The sequence below is a fragment of the Lissotriton vulgaris genome, chromosome 2_1, assembly GCF_964263255.1.
Source record: "Lissotriton vulgaris chromosome 2_1, aLisVul1.2, whole genome shotgun sequence".
Taxonomy (NCBI): Eukaryota; Metazoa; Chordata; class Amphibia; order Caudata; family Salamandridae; genus Lissotriton; species Lissotriton vulgaris.
This window is the reverse complement of record NC_141687.1, coordinates 1,418,645,632-1,418,670,853: the sequence shown is the minus strand read 5'-3', so window position 1 is coordinate 1,418,670,853 and position 25,222 is coordinate 1,418,645,632. Positions and strand designations below refer to the sequence as shown.

General features: G+C 40.2%; 1 protein-coding gene across 1 annotated transcript in view; it reads left to right on the top strand.

Moving 5' to 3' along the window:
* Positions 1–25,222, top strand: part of TNFAIP6 (TNF alpha induced protein 6) — a 212,086-nt gene that overhangs the window by 144,994 nt on the left and 41,870 nt on the right. The window contains exon 5 of the mRNA XM_086957242.1: positions 21,005–21,045. Coding sequence (XP_086813368.1) covers positions 21,005–21,045 — 41 coding nt within the window. The remainder of the gene's footprint in view (positions 1–21,004; positions 21,046–25,222) is intronic.

Here is a 25,222-nt window from a genome sequence, read left to right as displayed (position 1 = left end):
TTTCAGGAATTTCTAACCTATATTCTGCTTACAATCACATTTAGGGTTCAGTAGGATAACATGGCAGTGCCCAGGAGAGTGTACAAATGGAGGGGTAAGACACACACCGCTAATGTAGACCGCAGGTTGAATTGATGAGAGATTGTTGCGTGGAGGCTAGGGCTTCGCTGTCTGAACAAATCAGCGCTGAAATAAACACTATGAAGCAACTCCCAATGGGAGTTGTCCCCCAGTGCACCGCTTTATGAAGTACCCGTAGGTGTAAGTAAGTTCAAGCAAACACAAAGTTCATTCCAAATAAATTTGTAATGGTAATTGTCACTTTTTCATTACAATATCGTAACTTTCATCCGTATGGTAAGAGTGCTCTTCAAACGTAAATAAATACATCCACAATGTTTCTTTCTACATCCCTATGCATTTCGGGCTTATCCAGCCCTTCATCAGGGGAATTGTCTGTGAAAAAATGAAAAACTGACTGTTTTCAGGGAGATATCTCCTGTTCATATATCAAATTAAACAAAATGCTTCCATGTATTAAGGTCATTACTGTGAACAATGCCAGATCAAAGTGTGAATTGATGAAGAGAGAAGATTTACTCAAATCAAAACCCAAGATTGAACAAAAACGTATGACAGTGGTTTCTAAATATTCCACCTTGAGTAACAAATATCGAAGTATAATCTTAAGGCACTGGTCACTATTGAGTAAGGAATCCGACTTTAGAGGACTGTTTGAACACACACCGATTTTTGCCTATACTCGAGGTCCCAACATCAAAGAACTATTAACTCATCCCAAGATTGAAAGTTTAACTCCAAGGTATAAAGGACTTCAACCATGCTACAATTGCAGCAATTGCAATAATGTCATTAAGGGCAACATCTTACACCATCCCATGAAAGGGTACAAAATTAAGTTAAAGGTTAATGCGACGTGCAATACGTCGAATGTGATCTACTTACTGAAGTGCCCATGTGGCCTGTGCTATGTTGGACACACGGAAAGGAAGATAAGAACCAGAATCTTGGAGCACAAGAGCAACATAGCAAATGCTAATATGAAATCATCTGTGGCCATGCACTTTCTGGAACACAGACACAATGTAGCTCAACTACAATTCATGATTCTTGAGAACGTTGTCAATACTGAGGGCACGAACCCCAAGAACAAGTTGCTTCAAAGAGAAAAATTTTGGATACGCTACTTGAGCACGATGCAGCCTACAGGGCTGAATGATCATATGGAATTTCTGTGTTATCTTTGAATAGACTCGTGATGCTTTTTAACATATGACTCTCAAACTTTGCATGTATGAACACGTTTATTTTTGTCTCCAGATTTATGTTGGCACACATGACTTTACTTGTGAACCTTTGTTCCTTTTCACCCACTGGACATTTTATTATTTTTTAGGGTCGGGTAACCCGCCTGTATAACACAGTTTGACTTCACATACTGCTTTGGAATGGCCCCTACACTTTCTATTGTTCGCCACTCTTTGAATAATTGTATCACCGTTTCAAAATGGCCCCCACACTTTGGGCTGCTTGACAGTCCTTCGTTGATGTTTACCATAATGCACTCGGCATGCATCATTAAGTAAGAACACCGGTAACTCCGGGCTTTACACGCTAGTGGGAACCTGCGGTTTACGGCGTTTCAACACCACGTTTCTAGTGAGTATTAACCCTCCGACATCACTGACTATAGCATCGTGTTTTGATAATTATTCCGGCACTTTAAGGCTGATACCAACGGTCACTATGAAGTTTATCTTTATCACGATATATACGAGTTAGCAGCACTTTTTTACTTTTTCAGTCCTGTCTGGGCGATGGTTTCTTTCTTTTTTTTAAAAACATCCGTAGTTCACAACAACACTTCACCGGATCAGGTGATTCTAACCAGTTATGGTTAGCGAGCAACATGCATGCATTGAGATTCACGATTTACACTTGATCCGCATCACGTTTCTTACGAACACGGGGATTACTTGACTTATCTAGTAATGACCTTAATACATGGAAGCATTTTATTTAATTTGATATATGAACAGGAGATATTTCCCTGAAAACAGTCCGTTTTTCATTTTTTCACAGACAATTCCCCTGATGAATGGCTGGATAAGCCCGAAATGCATAGGGATGTAGAAAGAAACATTGTGGATGTATTTATTTACGTTTGAAGAGCACTCTTACCATACGGAGGAAAGTTACGATATTGTAATGAAAAAGTGACAATTACTATTACAAATTTATTTGGAATGAACTTTGTGTTTGCTTGAACTTACTTATACCTATGGGTACTTCATAAAGCGGTGCACTGGGGGACAACTCCCATTGGGAGTTGCTTCATAGTGCCCAGGAGAGCACAGGATGACCATTGGTAATGGTGCTGATCCAGCGCTCCTAATGAAAAACTGTCTCACAAACGTTACTTATCTCTACAATACTCACCATTAATCATAAATCACTATCAAGGCCCATAAACTAAAGAGACAATTTTTGAGCGTCTGAATCATGTGACCTAATTAAACACTCTATACTGAAACTATTTACAATAATATTTATAACTGCAGTTTATCATTTCTTTCCATGGTTTTGATCACACGACATTTAATTAAGTCACTAAGGTGAATGGATCTAATAATGATAACTAGACCATGAATAAACAAGACCAGCTTGTCATTTCACAAAATCTAATTTATTAGCTTTATTTATTTCAAGGAAAAGATCATTTTATTCATAAATCATTATTTTATTAGCAAAATGTAAGCTTCATTCAAGGAAAGGCATATTAGTCTGACATTTTAAAGTAAACCATTTAGCATGATATAAAGCAAAATAAAGTTTCCATTCCCTAAATTCCTGTCTATCTTTGCTTCACCTGTAAAGGAGAATAACAATTTAAATCAGCTTTCCTTACATGCGCCAATAGTCCAACAGAACGTCAATCTGGAATCGGGAAGCAAGAGCGAGCGAGCCAGCGAGCCCCCTCCTACCAGTGAGGCCAGGTTTTATACCTTTCTGTCTAGCTATGTAACTCATTTTGCACTCTTCTCCAGAAATTAAAACTTGTTATTGGCTGAGCCATGTCAATCCACCATTGTGTCATTCATTCCTGACCAAGTCCGGGGCACATCATAAGTCCTTATTGTTCTTAGATTTTCCATCCTTTTAGCTTCCTCGAAAATGAAACATTTACCCGAGCACAAAACTTTACTTCCTAATCTTGGCAGGCAATTCAGGCTTCCTGTCCTTGGACTCTTCTCCAATAACACGTACAACTCGACCAAAACACTTCTGCATTAATATTTCATTGTTCAGCAAAAAGCTCTTTTTTCCTGCACGTGAGTGAAGGCTTCACTCTGGTCAAGTCTCGCATTTTCCAGCACTGCCAATCAGCCATTTCTTATGCCCACTCGAAAAACTAGTATTTAAACAAACACAAAACAGTAATTAATTAGAGAATTGAGACCCATTCTGTTACCCACCCCCTTTGCTAAATATTAACTCATTAATTTATGTTATCTAGCTGAGCACAAAAAGCAGCATGTATAATAACCTTCTTCTTACAGGCCACAAGAATCCTCCACAAGTCTTTGCCACAGAAAAGACACGACAAAACATATGCGCACGAATATAGCACATGCCATTAATAAAACAGCCGCATTTAATTCTGACAATAACAATAGACAGGGTTAGTTTATTATTTTTCACACACTTGCAAGTGCAACATAAAAGCACATTAGTCCCGCGTGTAATGTATGCAATTTTAAACTAGATTGGTTAATTATTTCAACACATGCTATTAGTACTGTTACTTTTATTATGGAAGTTTAACTTTGCGAGTTTGAACGAAATTTCATTCAACATCTCGCTCCATCAACTCCCTCATCTGGTGATTTCTAAATCACCAAACTACACCCAAATATTTTCAGCAAAATTTTTTAATTTATCAGAACATATTTTGAACGTCCACTGTATTAGTTTTTCTAAAGCTTAGATTCAGAAGTTTGTCTACTACTCTCATATTGAGCTCTACAAAACTCTTCTAGTTCTATCTCCTTCTCCTGTTCTTTTCTAAGCTTATAAATTATTTTCTTTTCCCTCACAAATTTCTTTCTCTTGCGTATCATGCAACTAATTTTTAACAAAAGTATCACTATGACTATAACTATTACAGGATAAAGTATTTTCCCAATGATTGAACTACCAATCTCTTGGAACCAGTGTTTGATTGTTGCGAATCTTTTATCCAAACGCTCTGTAAAACTCTCATCTTCAACAGGTTCAATTTCAGCATGTAATTCTGTTAAATTCTTTATATACATTTCTATATCCCTACTCTTATCTGGAATGAAAGTACCGCAATGCTGGACATGCAATATCCCACAAACTCCTCCCTCTTTTGCTAGCAGAATGTCTAGAGCAAGATGGTTCTGCATTACCATGGATCTCATGGCAACAAGTTCAGTGTCAACTAATTGAAATCAGCTTGCAGTGTCTGTTGACAATCTGTCTACATTTGTAGATACTTTTCTAATTTTATTTGCATTCAGGGTAATTCCCACCATAGGTATTATTGCACCAAATATATCCCCTATAATTTCTGAAAAGCTTTCTCTTCTAAATCTACTCAGGTGATTACCAATTTCAAATGAACCCTTAGAATTTCTATCTACATGGAATATTTTTGGAAAAACTAAACCAATAAAACAGGTCCCATACCAATGGTCAGGGAGGCTGTAATATGCTTTATTCCCACAAATGAAATAAATTCCAGGAAAAATTGGATCTTTGCCCCCTTTAAATCCCCAACCCCCTGTAATACGATAAGTATCTTCACATTGACTTGCACCCACAAAGAAATTATCATATAGTGTATTATCTCTCCTAATGCAAAGCTTTCCACTAACAGGTTTATCTATGTTAATAGCAACATTTTCATTCCTTCCATTAAGTTTCTCGTCCTCCATCTGCCAAAACTTTGACTTGGCATGATTCGTCATCACATTTCTCTTATAAATTGCCCTTCTCTCTTCCACCATGTTTAACAATGGCTTTTCTTCCGTTCTCAACTTACATGTCAAATTATTTTTAAAGGCATACTCATAATTGAGTTCACCAGTCACTAAGAAAAATTCCCTCATCTGTTTCGCAGGTCTCATTTTGTTTAAGCTATTTACAACTTTTAGAATAGCAAAAATCTCATAAAAGTCAGAATAATAATATTCCAACCTACCAGTTTCATAAAACAAACTAGTTAATACACTACAAGTAATGCCATAAGTAAGAGGAAGCATATTATAGGTAACCCCTTCCGAAACAGAAGCAGGTAATTTCACACAAATGTAACAATCCTTTACATTCATCACTTTAACATATTCAGATAGGAGTCTAGAAAAGGTATTACTAGAAAAATCACCAACAGATCTATCTTGGTGGATCTCTGGTTTGTGCTCAATAACTTTATGAGGTTTACCTACTGCATCATGATTAACTTGTTTAGCCTCATCTTTACTAGTCATAATAGCTTTGTACATTTCTTTGTCACTCCCAAATGGGAAAATGACAGCCAAAATTAACCAAACCAAAATTATTAGAATCACACAAATAGAAGACATTTTGCAACATCTTCTTAAAATAGAGCATCTCGAATTATTATTAGAATTAGGCATTTTTTACTTGAGACAAAAGCGTTTCAGAGAAAACAAAAATTTAAACATTTAAAAATCACTAAATATACACCCCCTTTTTAATTTTTTTTTTTTTAAAAAGAAACCACTAACAACTTTTCTTCGACCTTATGTCTTACAATGTATTTTTCCAGCTAACACAATTTCTTCGACCTTGTGTCACCTAATACATTTTCTTCGACCTTATGTCACCTACAACTTTTAATCCTAAATGAAAACAAACTCAATCAATGTCACTTGTGTCATCTATCTCTTCTTGGCTGCTACTGCTCACTTCCACCACTGGTGGAATTATAATATACGTCCACTCAGGGGACTTATACTTCTGATTAGGTTTAAACACTATTTTTGCTCTATTGCTAATTACTTCTATTTTCTTTCCTACTTGATTTTTCTTATCTAATTCACCTTTCTGACTCGAAATTTCATTAATTTGTTCTTTTGGCTTATTCACTAATTTGAATTTCAAACTCTAATTTGGCCAATTATCTCCTTTTCTTCAGAGTTTCTTCCTTGGCTCAGTTTCATTGCATTCAGTTCGCCAAGCTCTTTTTCTGAATTCTTTCACTTTAGATTCTTTATCACTTTCATCAGTTTCACTTTCTGTTTCTGAGACTTGAATTCTAGATTCAGGTACTTCTTTACTCAGCAGCTTCACTCTGTTAGGAACATCATCCTTATAGCTGGTGCTTGGTAATTCGTCTTCTTCTTCCTCTTGAATTACTTCCAATCCACCAGTTTCAGAATTTTCGTTCCTTCTTTCAGGGTTTTTAATCCGCTTTTCAATGCTCTCCTGATCTTGATTCACTTCTTGATTGGACTCTTTTTCTGCTTCTTTGTCTAGCAAATCTTCATCATTTTCAGAGTCTAGTATCACAATTTCTAGATCTTTTTCATTCAATGCCTGATTCGCATTTGCAACTTCCAGATCTCGACTTTCTTGTCGATCTTCAGTATCTGGATTTCTTTTAGGTTCTTCTTCAGAGTCTGAATCCGTTGTTGTATCACTTTCTTCATCAGAATTCTCAGGTGGTGGTACTCAAATAGTATGACTAGCATGTATCCACCTTTTTAGACCTCTACACTTTACTGCATTTGTTGTGACAAGAATCACTTGTCTTGCTTTCTGCCATTTGGGTACCAGACAATTTCTCCTTCGATGAACCTTTGTCCTCACCCAATCTCCTGGCAAAAGATCGTGAGCCTGTTCTTTTTCTCTTGTAAGTACCTCAGTTCCCACCTGATGGAACACAGAAGTTACTACGTCAGAAAGATTTTTACAGTACTCCATAACTGCACTATCATTAATGCTAAGTACTTTTTCAACTGGAACAAATGCTTTTCTCATTACTCTGCCCATGAGTATATCAGGAGGACTTAAACCAGTTTTTATATCTGGAGTACTTCTCAGAGACATTAAAACAAGTGGAAGTGCATCAGTCCACTTCATTCCGGTAGCCAAACACATTTTCGCAAGCCTATTTTTGATTGTACCATTGACTTGCTCAACAACACCTGATGCTTCTGGTCTGTAAGCACAATGCAGCTTTTGTTTTATACCAAGTGCTTCACAATTCATTTGTAACAATCTATTTTCAAAATGTGTGCCGCGATCAGTTTCAACCGTCACTGGAAATCCATACCTAGGTATGATTTCTCTCAAAAGCAATTTTGCCACAGTAACTGAATCATTGTGACGAGTCGGGAAAGCTTCCACCCATCTTGAAAACAAACAGATTATCACCAAGACATATCTCAATCTGTTATGAGGAGGCATATCAATGAAATCCATCTGTAACCTGGTAAAAGGACCACCCTCCCGTCCTATGGTTCCCAAGCTTACAACTGTTTTTCTGTTCGGATTGATCTGTTGACAGATCAAGCATCTTTGGCAAAAAGATTCCGCAATAATCCTGAATTTTGGATTGTACCATGTCTGCCTAAACAACCTAATCATATAATCTCTGCCTAAATGACCTCCACCATGATACATTTGTGCCATGTCAGCAATCATGCAGTTTGGCATTACTGGTCTGTCATCTTTGTAAACACAAATGTCATCTTCTTCTCGCTGTCTGCAACCTGCTTTTAGCCATGTGTCTTTTTCCTCTTCATCTGCCTCATCTTGTAAATCTTTCACTCCCTGTCATGTATCAACTACAGATATTAGCATAAGTGAGTTCAAAACATGTTCATTGTCTTTTTCCCGATTAATGGACATATTATTTTTAGCACAAAATTTAGCAATTTCATCAGCATATGCGTTTCCCTTGGTCATATAATCATTTCCCTTTTTATGTGCTGTACATTTTACTACAGCAATTTTCTCTGGCAGCTGAATGCCATCGATCAACCTTTTGATCAGTTTTGCATTTCTGATAGGTGTTCCCGCAGAAGTTAAATAACCTCTTTGAGACCAAAGCTGGCCATAGTCATGGACTACGCCATACCCATACTGACTATCAGTCACTATGGTAATTTTCAATCCTGTTGCTCTTTCACATGCACGAATCAAAGCAATCAATTCTGCTATTTGAGCGGAACTAATTCCTTTGAGACAAGAAGCTTCAACCACATCTGCAACTGTTCAGACAGAATATGCTGCACTCAGAACGCCTTGATCCGTTCTCAAGCATGAGCCATCAACAAAATAAACAAAATCAGACTCAGGCAATGAAACATCTTTTATGTCCTCTCTAGGTTTGGTTCAATATTCTAAAACATCCAGGCATTCATGGTCAATGTCATTCTCATTTCTGATTTCTGTTACAGTACCATCAGGTAACAATGTTGAAGGATTCAAATTCACACACCTTGCAATCGAAACGTTATCTGATCCCAGTATAACCTTTTCATATTTTGTCAATCTGTTGCTGGTTAAATGCTGAGTTTTGCTCCTGGTGAGGAGAATCTCAACTGAATGGGGCACATATAGTTTTACAGGGAACCCCATTATTATCCCTTCACTTTGTTCCAGACTTACACTTGTTGCAGCTACTGCTTTTAAGCAACCTGGTAATGCTTTTGCAACAGGGTCAAGAACTGCTGAGAAATAGGCAATTGGCTTTCTCAGTTTTCCATGTCTTTGAATCAAAACTGATAATGCACATCCTTCCCTTTCACTGCAATACAGCTCAAATTCCTTCTCATAGTCTGGCATTCCCAATGCTGATGCTTCACACAAACTCTTTTTTAACTGCTCAAAGGCATCTAACTCAGTTTCTGTCAGGGTAATCGGGTCTTTTATGTCTGCTTTTGTTAGTCTCTGCAATGGTTTTGCAATTACTGAAAATCCACTAATCCATTGACGAAAATAACCTACCATTCCTAGAAACATTCTGACCTGTCTCTGTGTTTTTGGAGGTTGCATTGCTTGGATCATTTTTATTCTTTCAATTGTTACCTGTCTAATTCCTTTTGCAATTCTGTGACCAAGATATTTTACTTCTTGTTTGCAAAATTGTAATTTTGCAGGAGACACTTTATGTCCCTCATCTGCCAAATGATTCAAAAGAGTAATGGTATCTGTCACACAGTTATCTTGTGTTTTCGCAGCTACAAGGAGATCATCAATGTATTGCACCAATGTCGATTTTCCAGGCAAATCTAGATTTTCCAAAGATTTCTTTAGCAACTGATTAAAAATTGATGGACTTTCTGCATACCCTTGAGGAATACGACACCATGCTAAGATACGCCCTTGGAATCTGAATGCAAAAATTTGTTGGCTTTCTGGATGCAATGGGACAGTAAAGAATGCGTTACAAAGGTCTATAACTGTCTGTATACCATTCTGCATCATGTGGAATCTGATATAAAATTACCGCTGGGTTTGGTACAACTGGGCAACATGGAACAACTATTTGATTAACCTTTCTCAGGTCCTGAACAATCCTGAAAGTTCCGTTTGGCTTTTTGAATCCCATAATCGGTAAATTACATGGACTGCTCTCAATTTCTTTTAAAACACCTTGTTTTATAAATTTTTCAATTACAGGAATTACTCCCTCAATTGTCTCAGCTTTCATTTTATACTGAGGAATATTTGGATAATCTGCTCCTTGTTTTACTGTAATTTGTACCGGGTCTACATGTTTCATCAAACCCATGTCGTCTCCAGATAAATCCCAAATTTTAGCATTGACTTTCTCTTTTAATTCTTCAGGTAAATCATTTTTGTCAAAAGCAGGAAATAATTTACTTTCTTCTGCTTCAACCATTAACATTGTTAATTTGTAAAAGCCATCCTCTTCTTCTGGAGTTTGAAGCTCAATACCATCCGGTGAGCAATATATTTTGCAATTCATTTTGCAAAGGATGTCCCTTCCTAACAAGTTTACAGGACTGCTATCACAGACTACAAATCTATGTTTATCTTTAAATTTACCAATTTCAGCATTAACTGGTTCTGTTAAGTCTGTTTTAATTTGTTGATTAGCTACGCCAATTACTTGGATGGTGTCACCAGAGAGAGGCAGGTTTTCTATTTCCATTGATCTAACAGTAGAACGGGTAGCACCTGTGTCCACTAGAAAAGTGATTTCTACATCATTCACTTTACCATTTACAAATGGACCAGACTGATCTACCTCAAGAGTGGCTCCAAGCACACACTCTTCCTCCTCTCTCAGGCACCGTCATAAGTAATCCTCAGATTCACTTCCATCATTTTTTTTCAACCAATATTGCTGAGAAACATTCAACACATTCACTCTTGGCGATCTGTTTACCTGCTCACCTCTGCAGAATCCTGTTTCTGTATTGTATCTTTGCACATTAACACAATTTGGAAGAGGTGGTTGTGGAATCTGACTCTGCTGATTCACTACCTGTCGCTGTAGCTGTTGCTGCTGATTAAACTCATTTAACTGTTGCTGTAGCTGTCGCTGCTGATTTATCTCATTCTGCATCTGTGGATTTAATGATGTATTTTTAAAATTTCTGGGCAGATTCTTACACTCGCGCTTCCAGTGTCCAATTTCGCCGCAATTAAAACATGGCAATTTCTGTTTTAATTCTTCAATATTTCCCATTAATTTAGGCTTATTAAAATTACCCTTATATTTCCCTTGATTCTGATGAACATTTTTATTTTCTAATGTTGCAATTTGTTGTTCAGTCACTTTCACCTGTGCCCACATTGATTTTTCTTTCAGCTTCTTTTGTTTGGCATCTATCTCGTCACTGCAGTATTTTGCTTTTCTCAGGATGTCATCAACTGTGAGTGACTGCCAACCAACTATTCCTGATCTAATCATTTCACCAATCTCAGGTCTCAAGCCATATACAAATCTGTATATAAAATGGCTCATATCTTTCTCGCTCAGCTTCTCATAACCACTGTATTGTTTAAATACCAGCAGCAATCTTTCATAGAATGAACGTACTGTTTCGTTTGGTTCCTGATTTGTTCTGTCTATTTTAACCCAATCTACTTCTTTTGGGGGAATCTTGTTTTTCAGCCACACAATGACTTTATCGTATAGCTTTATAACATCAGGAGAAGGTGCACCTGTTACTTTATCTCAAATAGGTTCTTCTTTGGGCCAATCTATAGAAATTTTACATTCTGCCCAAAGATCTGAAGGAACAACAGTGTCAAAGAATCCATCAAGATCAATCCACAGAACTTTTGAAACCTTAACGAATCATTTAACCTGACGATACCATTCTACAGGTTTTTCTCTCAGTCTGGGAAAATCATTTGTAAACAGTAAAATGTCCTGTCTTGTCCATGGAACATGAACAGACCCTCCACCAGCTATTTCTCTCATAGGATATTCAGTTGCTATTTCTCCTCTTTCTCTTTTGTCTTCCTCTCTTGTCTTTGTCCATTTCACTCTCCATTTGCTTAATTCACCTAATCTTTTTAGAAACACTATTAATTCTTTTATATGAATTATCCTTCCTGTGGTGTTCATGTTTTCAATATCTTTTTCAGAGAAATCTACTCTGTAATGTTTCTGCAAATTTTTCTGTCTACTCAAATCTATTTCTAATTCAGCAGCCATTTCTTCTAATAGATCATATTTGTTTTTCGTTTTCCATTGTATGCTTTTGCAAATGAACAACAATTCATCATCCTGATATAACTTTAAACTGTCAGGTCCAATTGTGCCAATAATCAATTCCTCCAAATCCGCTTTCAACTTAGCAACATCAAGTAATTTAAATTCTGGCTGTGGTGTCCGTGTTAAATCTATTTTATTCATGCTCCTTTCTGGTGTTCCTGAATCAGATTCTGCAACTGATGGAGTCTGACCATTAGAAAAACTTTGATTAAAAGTTAAATCTGGCATCTTTTTTTCTCAGTGAATTTCTGTTAAATCTGAATACAATTTTTCAGCTACTTTCTGAATTTCTGCATTAAAAGGGACAATCAGAGCTGAATGTCTGATTTCTTTTTGATCAAAAACTGGAACAACAGGTCCAATTGTTACTGGAACCGTTACTGCTTCCATGCCTTTAGTTAACTGCTGTATTAACTCTTCTTTTGATCAAATGTATTCTGCATTTGATATTTCTGTTCTTATTACATCTCTTGGGATATCATTTCTCTGAACTGGGGTTTCAGTATAATTTCTACTTTCTCTAGAAGAACTAGAATCAGTTCTTGTTTCTACTCTCTCAGGAAATTTTGCATTATTTTGATTTGATCTAAATGGAGTTTCATCATTAATTTTTCTAGGAGCACTTGGAGAAGTTCCTTGAGGAATTCTCGGGGTAGACCATGAGCAAACTGGTTGATAAGGTGGCGGTTTTTGTTTTGTTAAATAAATCTCTTCTAAAACCGAATCTTCGAATTCACTATCTTCGCCAACATTATTTTTCTTAGCAGCACTCTTTTGACCTGTTTCCTCACTAAATCTTGCTGGATATAAACCATTACACTTATCCATACGTCTCCAACGACGCATTCTATCCTCATGAGTTTCTCTATTAATGTCCAATCTAGTGCCTCTTATTACGCCTCTGTTTTCACGTTCTAATTCTATCATCTCATCATCCCATTCAACAAATGCCTCAAATTGGGTAGGTCTAGGTTTTGGTACAAGAGACAACATTTTTTCTCTCAAATTTTTCAACACCTTAATGTTACATGACCCATCTTCGGGCCATGCCAATACACCATCATTTTTGGTATATTCCATCCAATTCTCCGTCCAAAGGCAAGTATGATAACCATATTCACCTAACATATAAGCTGCAGGAGTCTTGTACTTATGAAGTAATCTTCCAACTCGCGTTTCAATCTTCTTATCATTTCTTAAAATATTTTTCAATTTCTGAAACCATGAAGGCTTCTTTTCCTCTTGCCTGTGATAATAATCCATGTTTAAAAACAATTCCGCTTAATTTAAAGAAATCGTAAGTATTTCCTTGTTGTTCCGCTACTCTAGCCAATCTGTGCCCGAAACTCACCAACAAGCCAATCAGGTTATGCCACGTCACTATTCTGCTCAACCAACATAATTATAGTATTTCTGGATGAGCCAATCAGCTACAAGTCTCCCTAGTCACATGAACCAATCGGTGCGCGAACACTGTGACGTATGTTAGCCAATCACATCGCGAACTCTGTGACGTATACTGCAGCTGCAGCTTCTGTGTATCTCACTCCGTAAGCTGACCCCTCCTTTACAAAATATTTTCACAGCACCATTTTTTTACAAAACTTTCAATGAAATTCAGTTAATAACTTCACAAAAAACAAACCATTTGTCTGTTCCGCTAAAATAAAGTGATAGCTTTTCAATCATTCAAGTATTCTTTTCAAGTGAAATAGACAACGCTATTTTCACAATATATTTCACGCGCAATCATACAAAAGAATCCCTTACCATTCATACGTGATATTTTTGGTAGGACTTTAACCTGCCATAAAAAATCCTCACTTGCCAGTAAGAATAGACAACGCCTCCATACCCTTCACTCAAGCTTGGATAATTCTACTACTCTTTTCACAGTGAGTTTTAAAACAGGACAGTTGTCCCTATACTCAAAAGCTACAATGTCATAGACAATCCTCACTATACATTCTACCTAACATACCTAAGATCCCTAAACTTGTGCTGTACGTCCACAACACTAGTGATATATGACAATACCACTATTTTGAAACAGAACAAATGCACTATGTAACTTCACCTGTCACACTACACCTGCCGGCAGAACTAGGATTTTTCACACTGCTGGAAAAAAACCTTTCGGCTACATATAACAACTGAACAAACTTAACATGTTTTAGACATGTATCCTATGTAACTACCATGTAACATGTCAGTTACCATAGTAACCGTAACTCTGCTACCAAGTTATTGATCCAGCGCTCCTAATGAAAAACTGTCTCACAAACGTTACTTATCTCTACAATACTCACCATTAATCATAAATCACTATCAAGGCCCATAAACTAAAGAGACAATTTTCGAGCGTCTGAATCATGTGACCTAATTAAACACTCTATACTTAAACTATTTACAATAATATTAATAACTGCAGTTTATCATTTCTTACCATGGTTTTGATCACATGACATTTAATTAAGTCACTAAGGTGAATGGGTCTAATAATGATAACTAGACCATGAATAAACAAGACCAGCTTGTCATTTCAAAAAATCTAATTTATTAGCTTTATTTATTTCAAGGAAAAGAGCATTATATTCATAAATCATTATTTATTAGCAAAATGTAAGCTTCATTCAAGGAAAGGCATATTAGTCTGACATTTTAAAGTAAACCATTTAGCATGAATTAAAGCAAAATAAAGTTTCCATTCCCTAAATTCCTGTCTATCTTTGCTTCACCTGTAAAGGAGAATAACAATTTAAATCAGCTTTCCTTACATGCGCCAATAGTCCAACAGCACTTCAATCTGGAATCGGGAAGCAAGAGCGAGCCAGCCAGCGAGCCCCCTCCTACCAGTGAGGCCAGGTTTTATACCTTTCTGTCTAGCTATGTAACTAATTTCGCACTCTTCTCCAGAAATTAAAACTTGTCATTGGCTGAGCCATGTCAGTCCACCATTGTGTCATTCATTCCTGACCAAGTCCGGGGCACATCATAAGCCCTTATTGTTCTTAGATTTTCCATCCTTTTAGCTTCCTCTAAAAAGAAACATTTACCCGAGCACAAAACTTTACTTCCTAATCTTGGCAGGCAATTCAGGCTTCCTGTCCTTGGACTCTTCTCCAAGAACACGTACAACTCGACCAAAACGCTTCTGCATTAATATTTAATTGTTCAGCAAAAAGCTCTTTTTTCCTGCACATGAGTGAAGGCTTCACTCTGGTCAAGTCTCGCATTTTCCAGCACTGCCAATCAGCCATTTCTTAGGCTCACTCGAAAAACTAGTATTTAAACAAACACAAAACAGTAATTAATTAGAGAATTGAGACCCATTCTGTTACCCACCCCCTTTGCTAAATATTAACTCATTAATTTATGTTATCAATCTGAGCACAAAAAGCAGCATGTATAATAACCTTCTTCTTACAGGCCACAAGAATTCTCCACAAGTATTTGCCACAGAAAAGACACGACAAAACATATGCACACGAATATAGCACATGCCATTAATAAAACAGCCGCATTTAATTCTGACAATAACAATAGACAGGGTTAGTTTATTATTTTTCACACACTTGCAAGTGCAACATAAAAGCACATTAGTCCCGCGTGTAATGTATGCAATTTTAAACTAGATTGGTTAATTATTTCAACACATGCTATTAGTACTGTTACTTTTATTATGGAAGTTTAACTTTGCGAGTTTGAACGAAATGTCATTCAACATCTCGCTCCATCAGTGCGATCACCCACAAATGTGTAACTTTGTGGCTATTCATACACATTCCCAAAGAGTTATTAACCTGCACAGTTAATTGTAGTGTGAAACTAACCATGGTAAGTGGGAGGATTTGGGTATACTATATGACATGGCTGTGGGGGACATCCTGGAGTACACTTACAGATACTGTCTTAGGTCCAGTCAGCCTCATTTACTTAACCTTAGCTCAACCATGGGTAGCTCTGGCTGCAAGCAGTAAGGCTTGGAAAAGGAACTTCGTGTAAAGCATTTAACAGCACCAAACAATGGAATAAGAAAGTCACACAATAAGAAAGAGACAATTTAAAAATGTATAAACATAGAGCATATTTGTATTAATTTTTAGAGAACTTGATCATCAGAATCCACTGGAGGGTTCTGGAGATACAGATTTTAGACATTTTTATCATTTTCAAATGCAACTGCACCCCAGCATTGTTCAACAAAAAGTTTGTAAACTTTCCAAAAGTTTGAAAAAGTTAGTGCAAGTACTCTGGCTAGGATTGGGTGGACAAATCTGACCAGGTTAAAGAAAAGGGGTCCAGAAAGGATACTTTGGACAGTTACCTGGCCACCAGAGCATTTTTAAGGCAAGTTCCAAGCTTTACAGGACGATCGGCATCAACATCAGTGGAGTGGTGCTGATGCTGAGGATACAGGCAAAAGATGCTCAAAGGAGGCTCCGGTTGAGATGTGGTCGATTGGGGTGCCTTTATGGTTGTCCCTCGGTCCACAGCCAAAGTGAGGCGACTTTGGCCACAGAGAGGGGAGAGAAGATCACACCTCCCTCTGGAGCAACTGCCTTTATTTCTGGGCCTGGGAGTCTATCACATACCTCCCCAGGCAGGCAGAAAGCTGGTTGAGTGCCAGGGTCTTTGTGAGGCCATTGGACTAGCTGGAGTGCAGAGTGGCAACTTTCTTAAAGTTGCTTTCTTTAATAGTGACACTAGATTTGGCCTGAGCATCAGGTGGGGTTTAATGCCATAATTAATTTGATGCCTTACATGACCCATTCAGAGATTAGCCACGCTGGGGAGCCACCTGTAACCCAGTGTTAGCCAATTGGGCTACTAACCTTTTCACAGCAAAACGACGATTTGGAAGTGTTGCTGTTATGACATATAAAAATGATATATCCTACTTAATAATATATAGCTCACTGCCAACAGGCTCCATAGGCCTTCCTTAGGGGAGACTTACATATATAATTAAGGGAAGTGGGGGCTTTGCCATTAGTTGTAATGGCATCGTAGACCTAGGAGTGTAAACACTGCTTTCCGGTCTGCAGTGGCAGGCTGAGGTCCATTTTGTCCTTTTAACAATCAGGGTGGCACAGACAGTGCTGCAGTCCTGGATTAACACTCTGCCTTACATGCCCTAGGTACCCTGGGCGCCATAGAGTAGGAATAAGTAAGTCAGTACTTGCCAATGGGTAAAGCCATTTCAACATATTTTTGGTATAGAGTTCGAACACTGGCACTGAGGTCTGGTTAGCAGACCTCAGTGTGCTCTCAAAGTTGAAAAACTAACAGCATCAGTCCTGACATTTTGTGGGTGAACATGCAAAAAGAGACATTTCCTTGCAGTAATTATTACATTGATAGTGGCAAAGATCTAGTCAATCACTGTTTCAGGAGGTGCTTGGAAAGAGGTAATTTGAAATTGTGCAAATGTAAATTTCTGCAATATATATCCTTGGTAAATGTCTGCCTAAGGAACAATTCAGACAAATAGGAGTGGGGAATTTAGGTGTACTTCTGGAAATAAAGTCCTATAATATCATGGAGTGCTGATTTAGGTTCTTAAGAAATATCCACATCAAAAATATATAAAGGCACCAGAATCCCTCACAGATATGTCACTTTTAAGGACATTGGACACTTAAGCTGATTATCAGTATGTAGCTGAATGTGGCTATGTCTCTTGGTACAAGAGAAATGTGTCCTGGATTACAAATGTTTAGTAGATGTCTGAATAGAGGATTCAAGCTGTAAGGTAGCTCTCAATACCTAATAGATTTGGTAACTAGAAGTGATGGTAGTAGGCCATTTGTTATTAAGGACCAATAAGGAGGAGACGGAGTAGGTATAAAACAAGCATTTGCAATGCAATAGGTCTCACATTTGCGAGAGTTTAAGCGATTGGCATTGTAAATGGCAATACCTTTTATGTATCTGTTTTGAAAATTAACACATAAATAAAAGGTATTGTCATTGACAATGCCAACAGCTCAAATTCCTGTGATTGTGAGACCTATTTAATTTCAAAGAAGCGGCTGCCATTGTCCCGGGCTGCTTGGAAAGTGAAAGTGTGCATGGCTCACTGAATGTTGCAGGAAAGCATGTTGTACGTGCAGTTGGAGAAACTTGTTAAAGAAAATAGGGCTTACAGACTAAATAAGACGTACCATGTAACAACAGAAGTAAAAGGGCCAGTCCTCATGGGAGGTTACAAATGAAGACAAGGCAGTACTAAGGAGGGACTAACAAGCCTATTAACGAATCAGACGCCAGCATTTTCAACGGCCAATGACACAAGCCAATGAAAAATCTGGGCGGAGAGTGGGTGGGGCTTCAAGTCCATACTCAAACACAGCATGCATCGCAGAGCAGCGCTTGTGCTGGCCAGGCTCAACCTAAAAAAGGAAATCAGTGAACCCCATGTGGAGTTGTTTGATATTAGCCACTCTTCTGAGGAAACTAGAATTTTGATTTATGACCGCAGGGTGTTCATAAAAACAAAATGCAGTCATTACATTTATAAAAGGGGTGTGACCTACACACATGTTATATGTATTTCTAATACTAGCTCATTCTTATGAGTCCATGAAAAAATACATTCAGGTTCCCATAAGGTGGAAAATATAGTGTCTATTATTTCATGTGATTTCTTCTGTTCAAGGCGATTTCACAAAAACATTTAATTAACTACTGACTGATCAACATTTCTGTTTATGAAAGACATGTCCCTAGCTGTTTGAAACAAACATTGGCAGAACCAATTGATCTGGCCTTTGATGGCCGCCTGCAGAGCTATTGGCTTTGCCAATCTTTGTGCACACCCAGCAACCATCTTACAATGGGTTTTTCTCATTCATTTTTTATCAATAAAGTAGGTTAAAAAAAAACTTACAAACATGACTATACATGCGTGCTCATGCATAGCTGCCAAGGGTTCAGATTGCTTATGTGTAACATTTTAATAATTTCAGTGTAATTATGAGTGACATACCCCGACTATAAGTGACACTTTCTCTAAAGCAAAATCAAGCAATGAAGTCAAGGGAAACATATAAATATCAGCAATTACACACATTTGAGCAACGCAAAACTCTAAGAAGATTTTAAACCTGCTGCAAAGCGCTAGAAATGGAAGGGCACTTGTGAGAAGCTGCAGAGCGGAATGGGCCTGAGCCAGTCTCATGACATTGAATAGAACTCAACTTGTTGTGCTGACAGTCAGTGACTTCAGAGCTTTGGGCTACCGGCTGTTAATTTACTTTGTGCAGACTGTATGCAGACACTGCTGTGCAGAGCTGGGCAGTCTCTCGGCTAAACATAAGTTACAGGCTGAATGATAGCGCACCTTCCTAAAAAAATTGAATTAGGAAGCCAAGTGATTAGTAGTGAGTTGCAAAGACAATTACTCTCAGTGAGCCCCATTACGGTACGCCCCAGACAGCTGCGAGAACTCCCCCGGCACCCTCCGATCCAAGAAGCACCGCAGTCCAGGACTCCGACTCAAGAGGCATTCATGGCTGCACCAGCAGTGGACTGAAGTCAGTGCAGGGTGGCGGGCCATGCTGCTGAGCTCACACCACCACTCTCACATGATAGCCGTGCGGGTCCCTCTAAATCATTTATGCTGGCAGTGAGTGTGTATCCTGGCTTTTGAAGTCGGTGTGACTTCTGTGACTTTGCTGCTGTAATTCTGTGAAACATTTTAGCCAGCCCAGGCCAGGGCGAGCTTCCTGAGCCAGCCCCCAAGCCTACCGCAGCAGCACGTGCTGCCAGCTAAGAGCTTTGTGCAGTCAGTGGTACTTCAGCAGTGCTCCAGCTTGACAGCTGAGGAGGTGCTATAAATGCATTACAGTTCATTTCAGTGCGGTGATGTGGACCACCACACTGAAATGTGTTAGTCTAACACCTGATGTGTGGTACTTGGCAGAGCTGATCAAGCAGAGATCGTCATGTTTGAATGTTTTTGTAATACGTTATCATTCTTTACCATTCTAAGAATGGTAGAGGGGGAGAGGTGTGGCGCCACGGCCAGGGTGACTGACTCCGGAATCTGGGAATCACGGTTCGATCCCTGGGGCCGGTGGCAAATTATCCCAGCACCATGTGACTCTGGGCAATAGTTTGCTTAATCATCCCAACGGCCCCCAGCGCCTAGAGACCCTAACGGGTGATGGTTCGCGCTTTACAAATGTGGATTATTATTATTATTAAGATGGCTGACTCATTAACATACATTGGCCATCAGGAATTTCAAAGAATATTAAGGTATTCAAAAATCATTCATAAGTCCTATTTGGAGATCTGCCGAGCAACACACCAAGAGCACTATACAGAAGATATGCTACTGCATGAAGACCTGTATGGGTTTCAGATGACTAGAGGATCTGTTGCTATTGACATTTATGGTGGTCTGTTTTCTTCTTGCCAATGCCTCTGTCTTCAATAACCATAACTCTCTTCAAGGGAGAGCACGATATTTATAGACTTGTAATAAATGGTAAAGACATAGGGGCATATGTATGAGTTTGTGGTGCAGCAAGTCATCTTACTGCAGCGCACTGTGCTACAAGGAAAGAGCAGGAATGGGCTGTGTTTAAGCAGTATGATGCATTCCTGTCCTTTCCCCCTGCGCTGGGGGCATTTCGGCACCCTAGTGCCAACCCAGGCACTCTTGCACCATGGTGCCTTTAGGGAGGAATGTTTTAGTGGAGGAAGGCGCACCTTCCTGCACAAAAACAATCCATAGAGGCGCTGTCCTCTTTCCTTGTTACGCCTTACCTGGGGAGGCATATATTTTTGCCGCATTCTCAGGTTTACCAGGTTTGGTAAATCTGTGAATGCGTCAGGAACCATGGCATTTACATAGGAACACCCACTGCAACACCCATGGAACAGCGAAATTACTTAGAGTAAGGCAACGCAGCGATTGGCGCTGTGCTGCCTTACTCCAGATTTATGAGGCCAGCTCTGCGTTGCTTCATAAATCTGACTCAGTGCCTTGCCCCATAGTCTGAAGTACAAACTCGACCAGAAGCATCATAAGAGTAGAATTTTCTTGTGGTAACAGTACATATTCTATCAATGACCTGCTCAATGGAGCCAGTCTGAACCTTTTTTTTAAATTACAAGAAGTCAACAAAACACACAGTGCATGTGGTGTGTGTTTTATTACCATTATTCTGGAGTGAAATTAGTTGAGCAAATGTTTGATGGATTGTGTTTTCCCCCTAGGTACTGTGGTGATGAGCTCCCAGAGGACATCCTTAGTACAGGTAAATATACTATGTATGTACTTGGTAGTGCTGTGCTTCATTTAAGTTTCTAGGTGCTAGAAAGGAGAACCATTCCTTTTGTGCTTCTAAGGCGGTGATTCCAAATTCGGTAAGGATAACTGTTCAAGAGCATTAATTAGGACTCTGGGGTGGTTTTAGATAAGGGGTCTTCACCCTAGTAGAAGAAAAGGTTTCGAGTATACAACGCATCATGCAAACAAACATTCCATATATGCATTTCTAGAAAAGTGTCCCTAACATTCAAATTTTCCTATGCCACTTCCTGCTTGCTGCACATACTTTTTTAAAGCCATTGGCTTCATAAGCTCATTCAACCCCTGCTGTACAGGCGGACTTGGGGTAGTTTCCCATCACAAGCTCATTCAACTCCTGCTGTACAGGCGGACTTGGGGTAGTCTCCCATGTTCGAATCTTCATGATAATTTTCCTTACCACAAAAAAAAATTATGGAAAATATTTCATTCAATTTTTGGAAAGGTAATTAGGAAAACATCATATCCAAATTTACTCCTTAGATCAGTTTTCTAATCGGTATCAGTTCGATCCTCTCTACCAAATTCATCAAGAAGGCTCTGGCGTATCGCGATTTCTAATGATAGCACTTAGTCGCCAGTTACAAGTGGGTTGGTAAATTCCAAAATGTGTGATAACAACTGCAACGCATGTTGCAGGAGCAATGTGTGTTCTGTTACACTGCCTGCGTCAGTGTGGGCAGGGAAACAGAACACATGTCTGTTCCCATCCAGCGAGAGCCTTTTTAGGTCTCCGCCTAGCGAAGGCTGTGCTTGCGCAGTCTCGCTGGGGAGAACTGATGTTTTCCAGAGTGGGGCTTGAACCCGCCCCTCTTCTCCATTGGCTGGCTTCCTAAACGGAGGCCAGCCATTGGAGGAGAGGGGCATCACTCTGTTTAAACCCTGTCTTTTTGGGATTCGGGGGTGTGTTTTTTACTTTCTTTCTCTTTTCTTACTCTCCTCTTCCCATTGGCTGGAATTTTACCTTCCAGCCAATGGGAAGAGTAGAGAAAGAAAAACACGCCCCCGAATCCCAAAATGAGGCTGCATTTCTCCGAGGCATTTCTGCATCGCCTCGGAGAAAGATGGTGGTGTTGGATCCTGTGTCCCAGAACGAAAGCATGTTTCTGGTGTGTTCCTGTGCTGCATGTAACGATTAGCAGGTAATTTATGCTCTTTGTCCTCGTGTTGTTGCCCCCAGTCTTGCCCCCGCCGTACTTCAACTCTTTCTGGATCTGCTCGGCTCTGCTCGCCTCCCCCCCTTCCCTCTGCCAGCAGCCCTTCTCCGTCCCGCTCTTGCCTCCCCCTTCCCTCTGCCCGCAGCCCTCCTCCGTCCCACTTTCTGGAAGACACGCAATCGGGGCATAGTAACACCCTTCTTCCAAGCCAGCTGAATGCCTGAGTTACATGCTGACTATTATCTGCAAGTCACGAGTTCCGATCCTGACAAGAGTGGCTCATCTTTCTGAGGTTGGTAAATTAATTACCTGTGGTAGAAGTGCTACACGAAAACAAGTTTTCATTTCACTGATGTGATCTCATTCTTTCTCTAAATCGCCTATGAGATTGTAGGAACTATGTATGTCTCAGCCAAGTCAATACAATAAGGGACATCTGTCTGCCTCCGTGACACTAGGCGAGTTCTCTTTCAGTATTTTAAAGAAGCTTGCTTTGTCTCCACCAGTACATCCTGAGAGCTCTTTTTCTAAGTCAATATCAGATGATGGGGAAGAGGAGCACTACCTGTATCAGTCAGTAAATTATGAGAACTTTCCCTATTTGTCAATAGGTGTGTGCGCTCTCTTTCCCAGTAAGTGTATGATAAGAGCTCTCTCTGGGTTGCTCAGTATATAACAAGAGGTCTGTCTGTCTCAGGCAGTACACTGTGGAGTTCTCTGCCTCACTACATACAGGGGAGCTCACTCGGCACTAGACAATACCTTGTAGGACTTACCGCTTATGAAAAATGCACACATTGCATAGTGACCATCTGTTAGGGATATGCCTCCTCTCCAGGCAGTAGGCGCTCAGGCTGCTTCTTCCATAAGGCAAGATGAGGCAGCAGCCTTATAACTCCTCCTAGCATTACGATCAAGTTACCAGAGCAGGCCCCGGCTGCTTCCTGGAGGGACTGACCGATGGAAACACAGCTAGCCTCAGGCCACACCGGGGAAGGCAGCGGATACAGTGACCCCGAGGCCTCGGACCCTGAGGTAGGACCCGGTCACCGGCCTCAGCACTTACTGATGACCCAGAGACGCCCCAGCCCTTCCTAAACTTTCCAGGCTCAGTGAGGAAGAGAGGGAGACACGCCTCAACTTTCACAACAAACACAGACACTTCTCAGCCACTCCCTGCACTCTTCAGACCTTGCCCCGTTAGAAAGGATGAAGAAACTGGCCTCACAAGTTACTGCTGAGCAGGAGACCCCCGCCGGCTTCCTGAACGGGAAGACCGGCCTCGGCTTTCAGACCCAGCCCAACTTACTGCAGATTGCAGACTTCAGAACCAGAACCAGAGAAGGCAAAACAACTTTCTGAACTTTGCTGACCCTGTCAGGAAAAGAGTGACTATAAGAGGCCGAACATCCTGCTTAAGCCTGCCTAGCCCACCCTAGCAGGACCCCCACAGCCCCCTGAGCTTCTAGAACCCTTAGACCAAATTTAAAGAGGCCTACATCATCCTCCAGGGCCAACCAGGAAGCTTCTCAGCAACTTCCTGATTTTCCGGACCTAACGAGACAAAATCCTGAGACCAATGAGTAACCATCATAGCTAATCTACAGAAAACCTCAGCAGCTTCCTTAACTTTCCGTTCTTTTGTGAGGCAGAGTGTTAGGAGTACAGCAGGAGTGTTCGCTGACCAATCACACCCACTATGGCCACACAGAAACGCCTGGGCCTGGGGTCTTGGTTGAGACAAGTCCTGTGACCAGCCTTAGGCAACGTGACCGGTCCAGAGAATGCTGTAGGAGCATCCTGAGAGTTTCCATTCCTGGAGGAAGGATCTAGTGACCCACAGTCATCATCATGGCTGACGTCTCATCTGAGGGTCTCCCGGGAGACCCAACACCTGTCTCAGCGGTTCATGCTGCAGCAGTAACTGATTGACAATCAGCGGATATTGCAGGTAGTTACTAACAAACTTTCATTTCCCTTCCACCGTAGCTCTGCTCATTGCTTGCTATGCCACCCACTCTTTTAACATTTGCTGTGTTATGGGCTTGCATTGCCCACTCTATGCACCCTCCGCACTCTTGGCCCCAGCAACCCCACCCGCCTGCTGCCCCGTGCCTCTCCCCCACCCGCTCACTCCTTTATGCACTACACTTGTTAGAGGAATATGCATGCATCCTGTTTTATCTCGTCCTGCACCCCACACCTTTCTAGCACAGGCAGCGAAATGCAATAGGTCTCGCATTTGCGAGAGATTAAGCTATTGGCATTGTAAATGACAATGCCATTTATTTATCTGTTTTCAAAACCAACACATAAATTAAAAGTTTGACATTTACAATGCCAATAGCTCTAACTTTTGCAAAGGCGAGACCGTTGCATTCTAAATGCTTGTTTAAGGTTCCGCTAGCTGGGGGTAGACTCTGTGTTTGCTCCCGTTTGTAGGAGCTGGAAAATGCTCCTGCCAGATGAGAGTAAACAAGTTTCCCTGCCCTTGCTGGTGACAGCTCCCTGGGTATGCAGTAAGTGAGACAGCCCCAGGGATGCCATTAACGGTTCAGGGAAGGAGGGCACGCAGACCCCTCCCTTTTGTTTGAAGATGGGATGGAGTCTGTGGGCCCATAATGGCTTGAGGAGTTGGGCCATGTGCCCCCTCTCCTTAACTAATATACCCAGCCCCAGGGGATGGGGTCCCCAGAGCCCAAAATTGGCTGGAAGGGGGGGCCCTACTCACGTCCCCCTCCCCAAATACTTTTTAAAATAGTCATGATCGCGGTATAAAACTCCTGTTTTTTTTAAATATTGGCCGGGGGAGGTTGGCGACCCCTCTGGGTCCCCAACACAGGGCCCTGGACGGCAAGTTCGCCCTACCCTGCCCTTTTATTTGTTTATTTGTTTTTAACTTCAGGACAGGGGACTCAGTCCCTGAGTCCTGTAATGGCTACAGCAAAATCTGCAACTCAATGATAA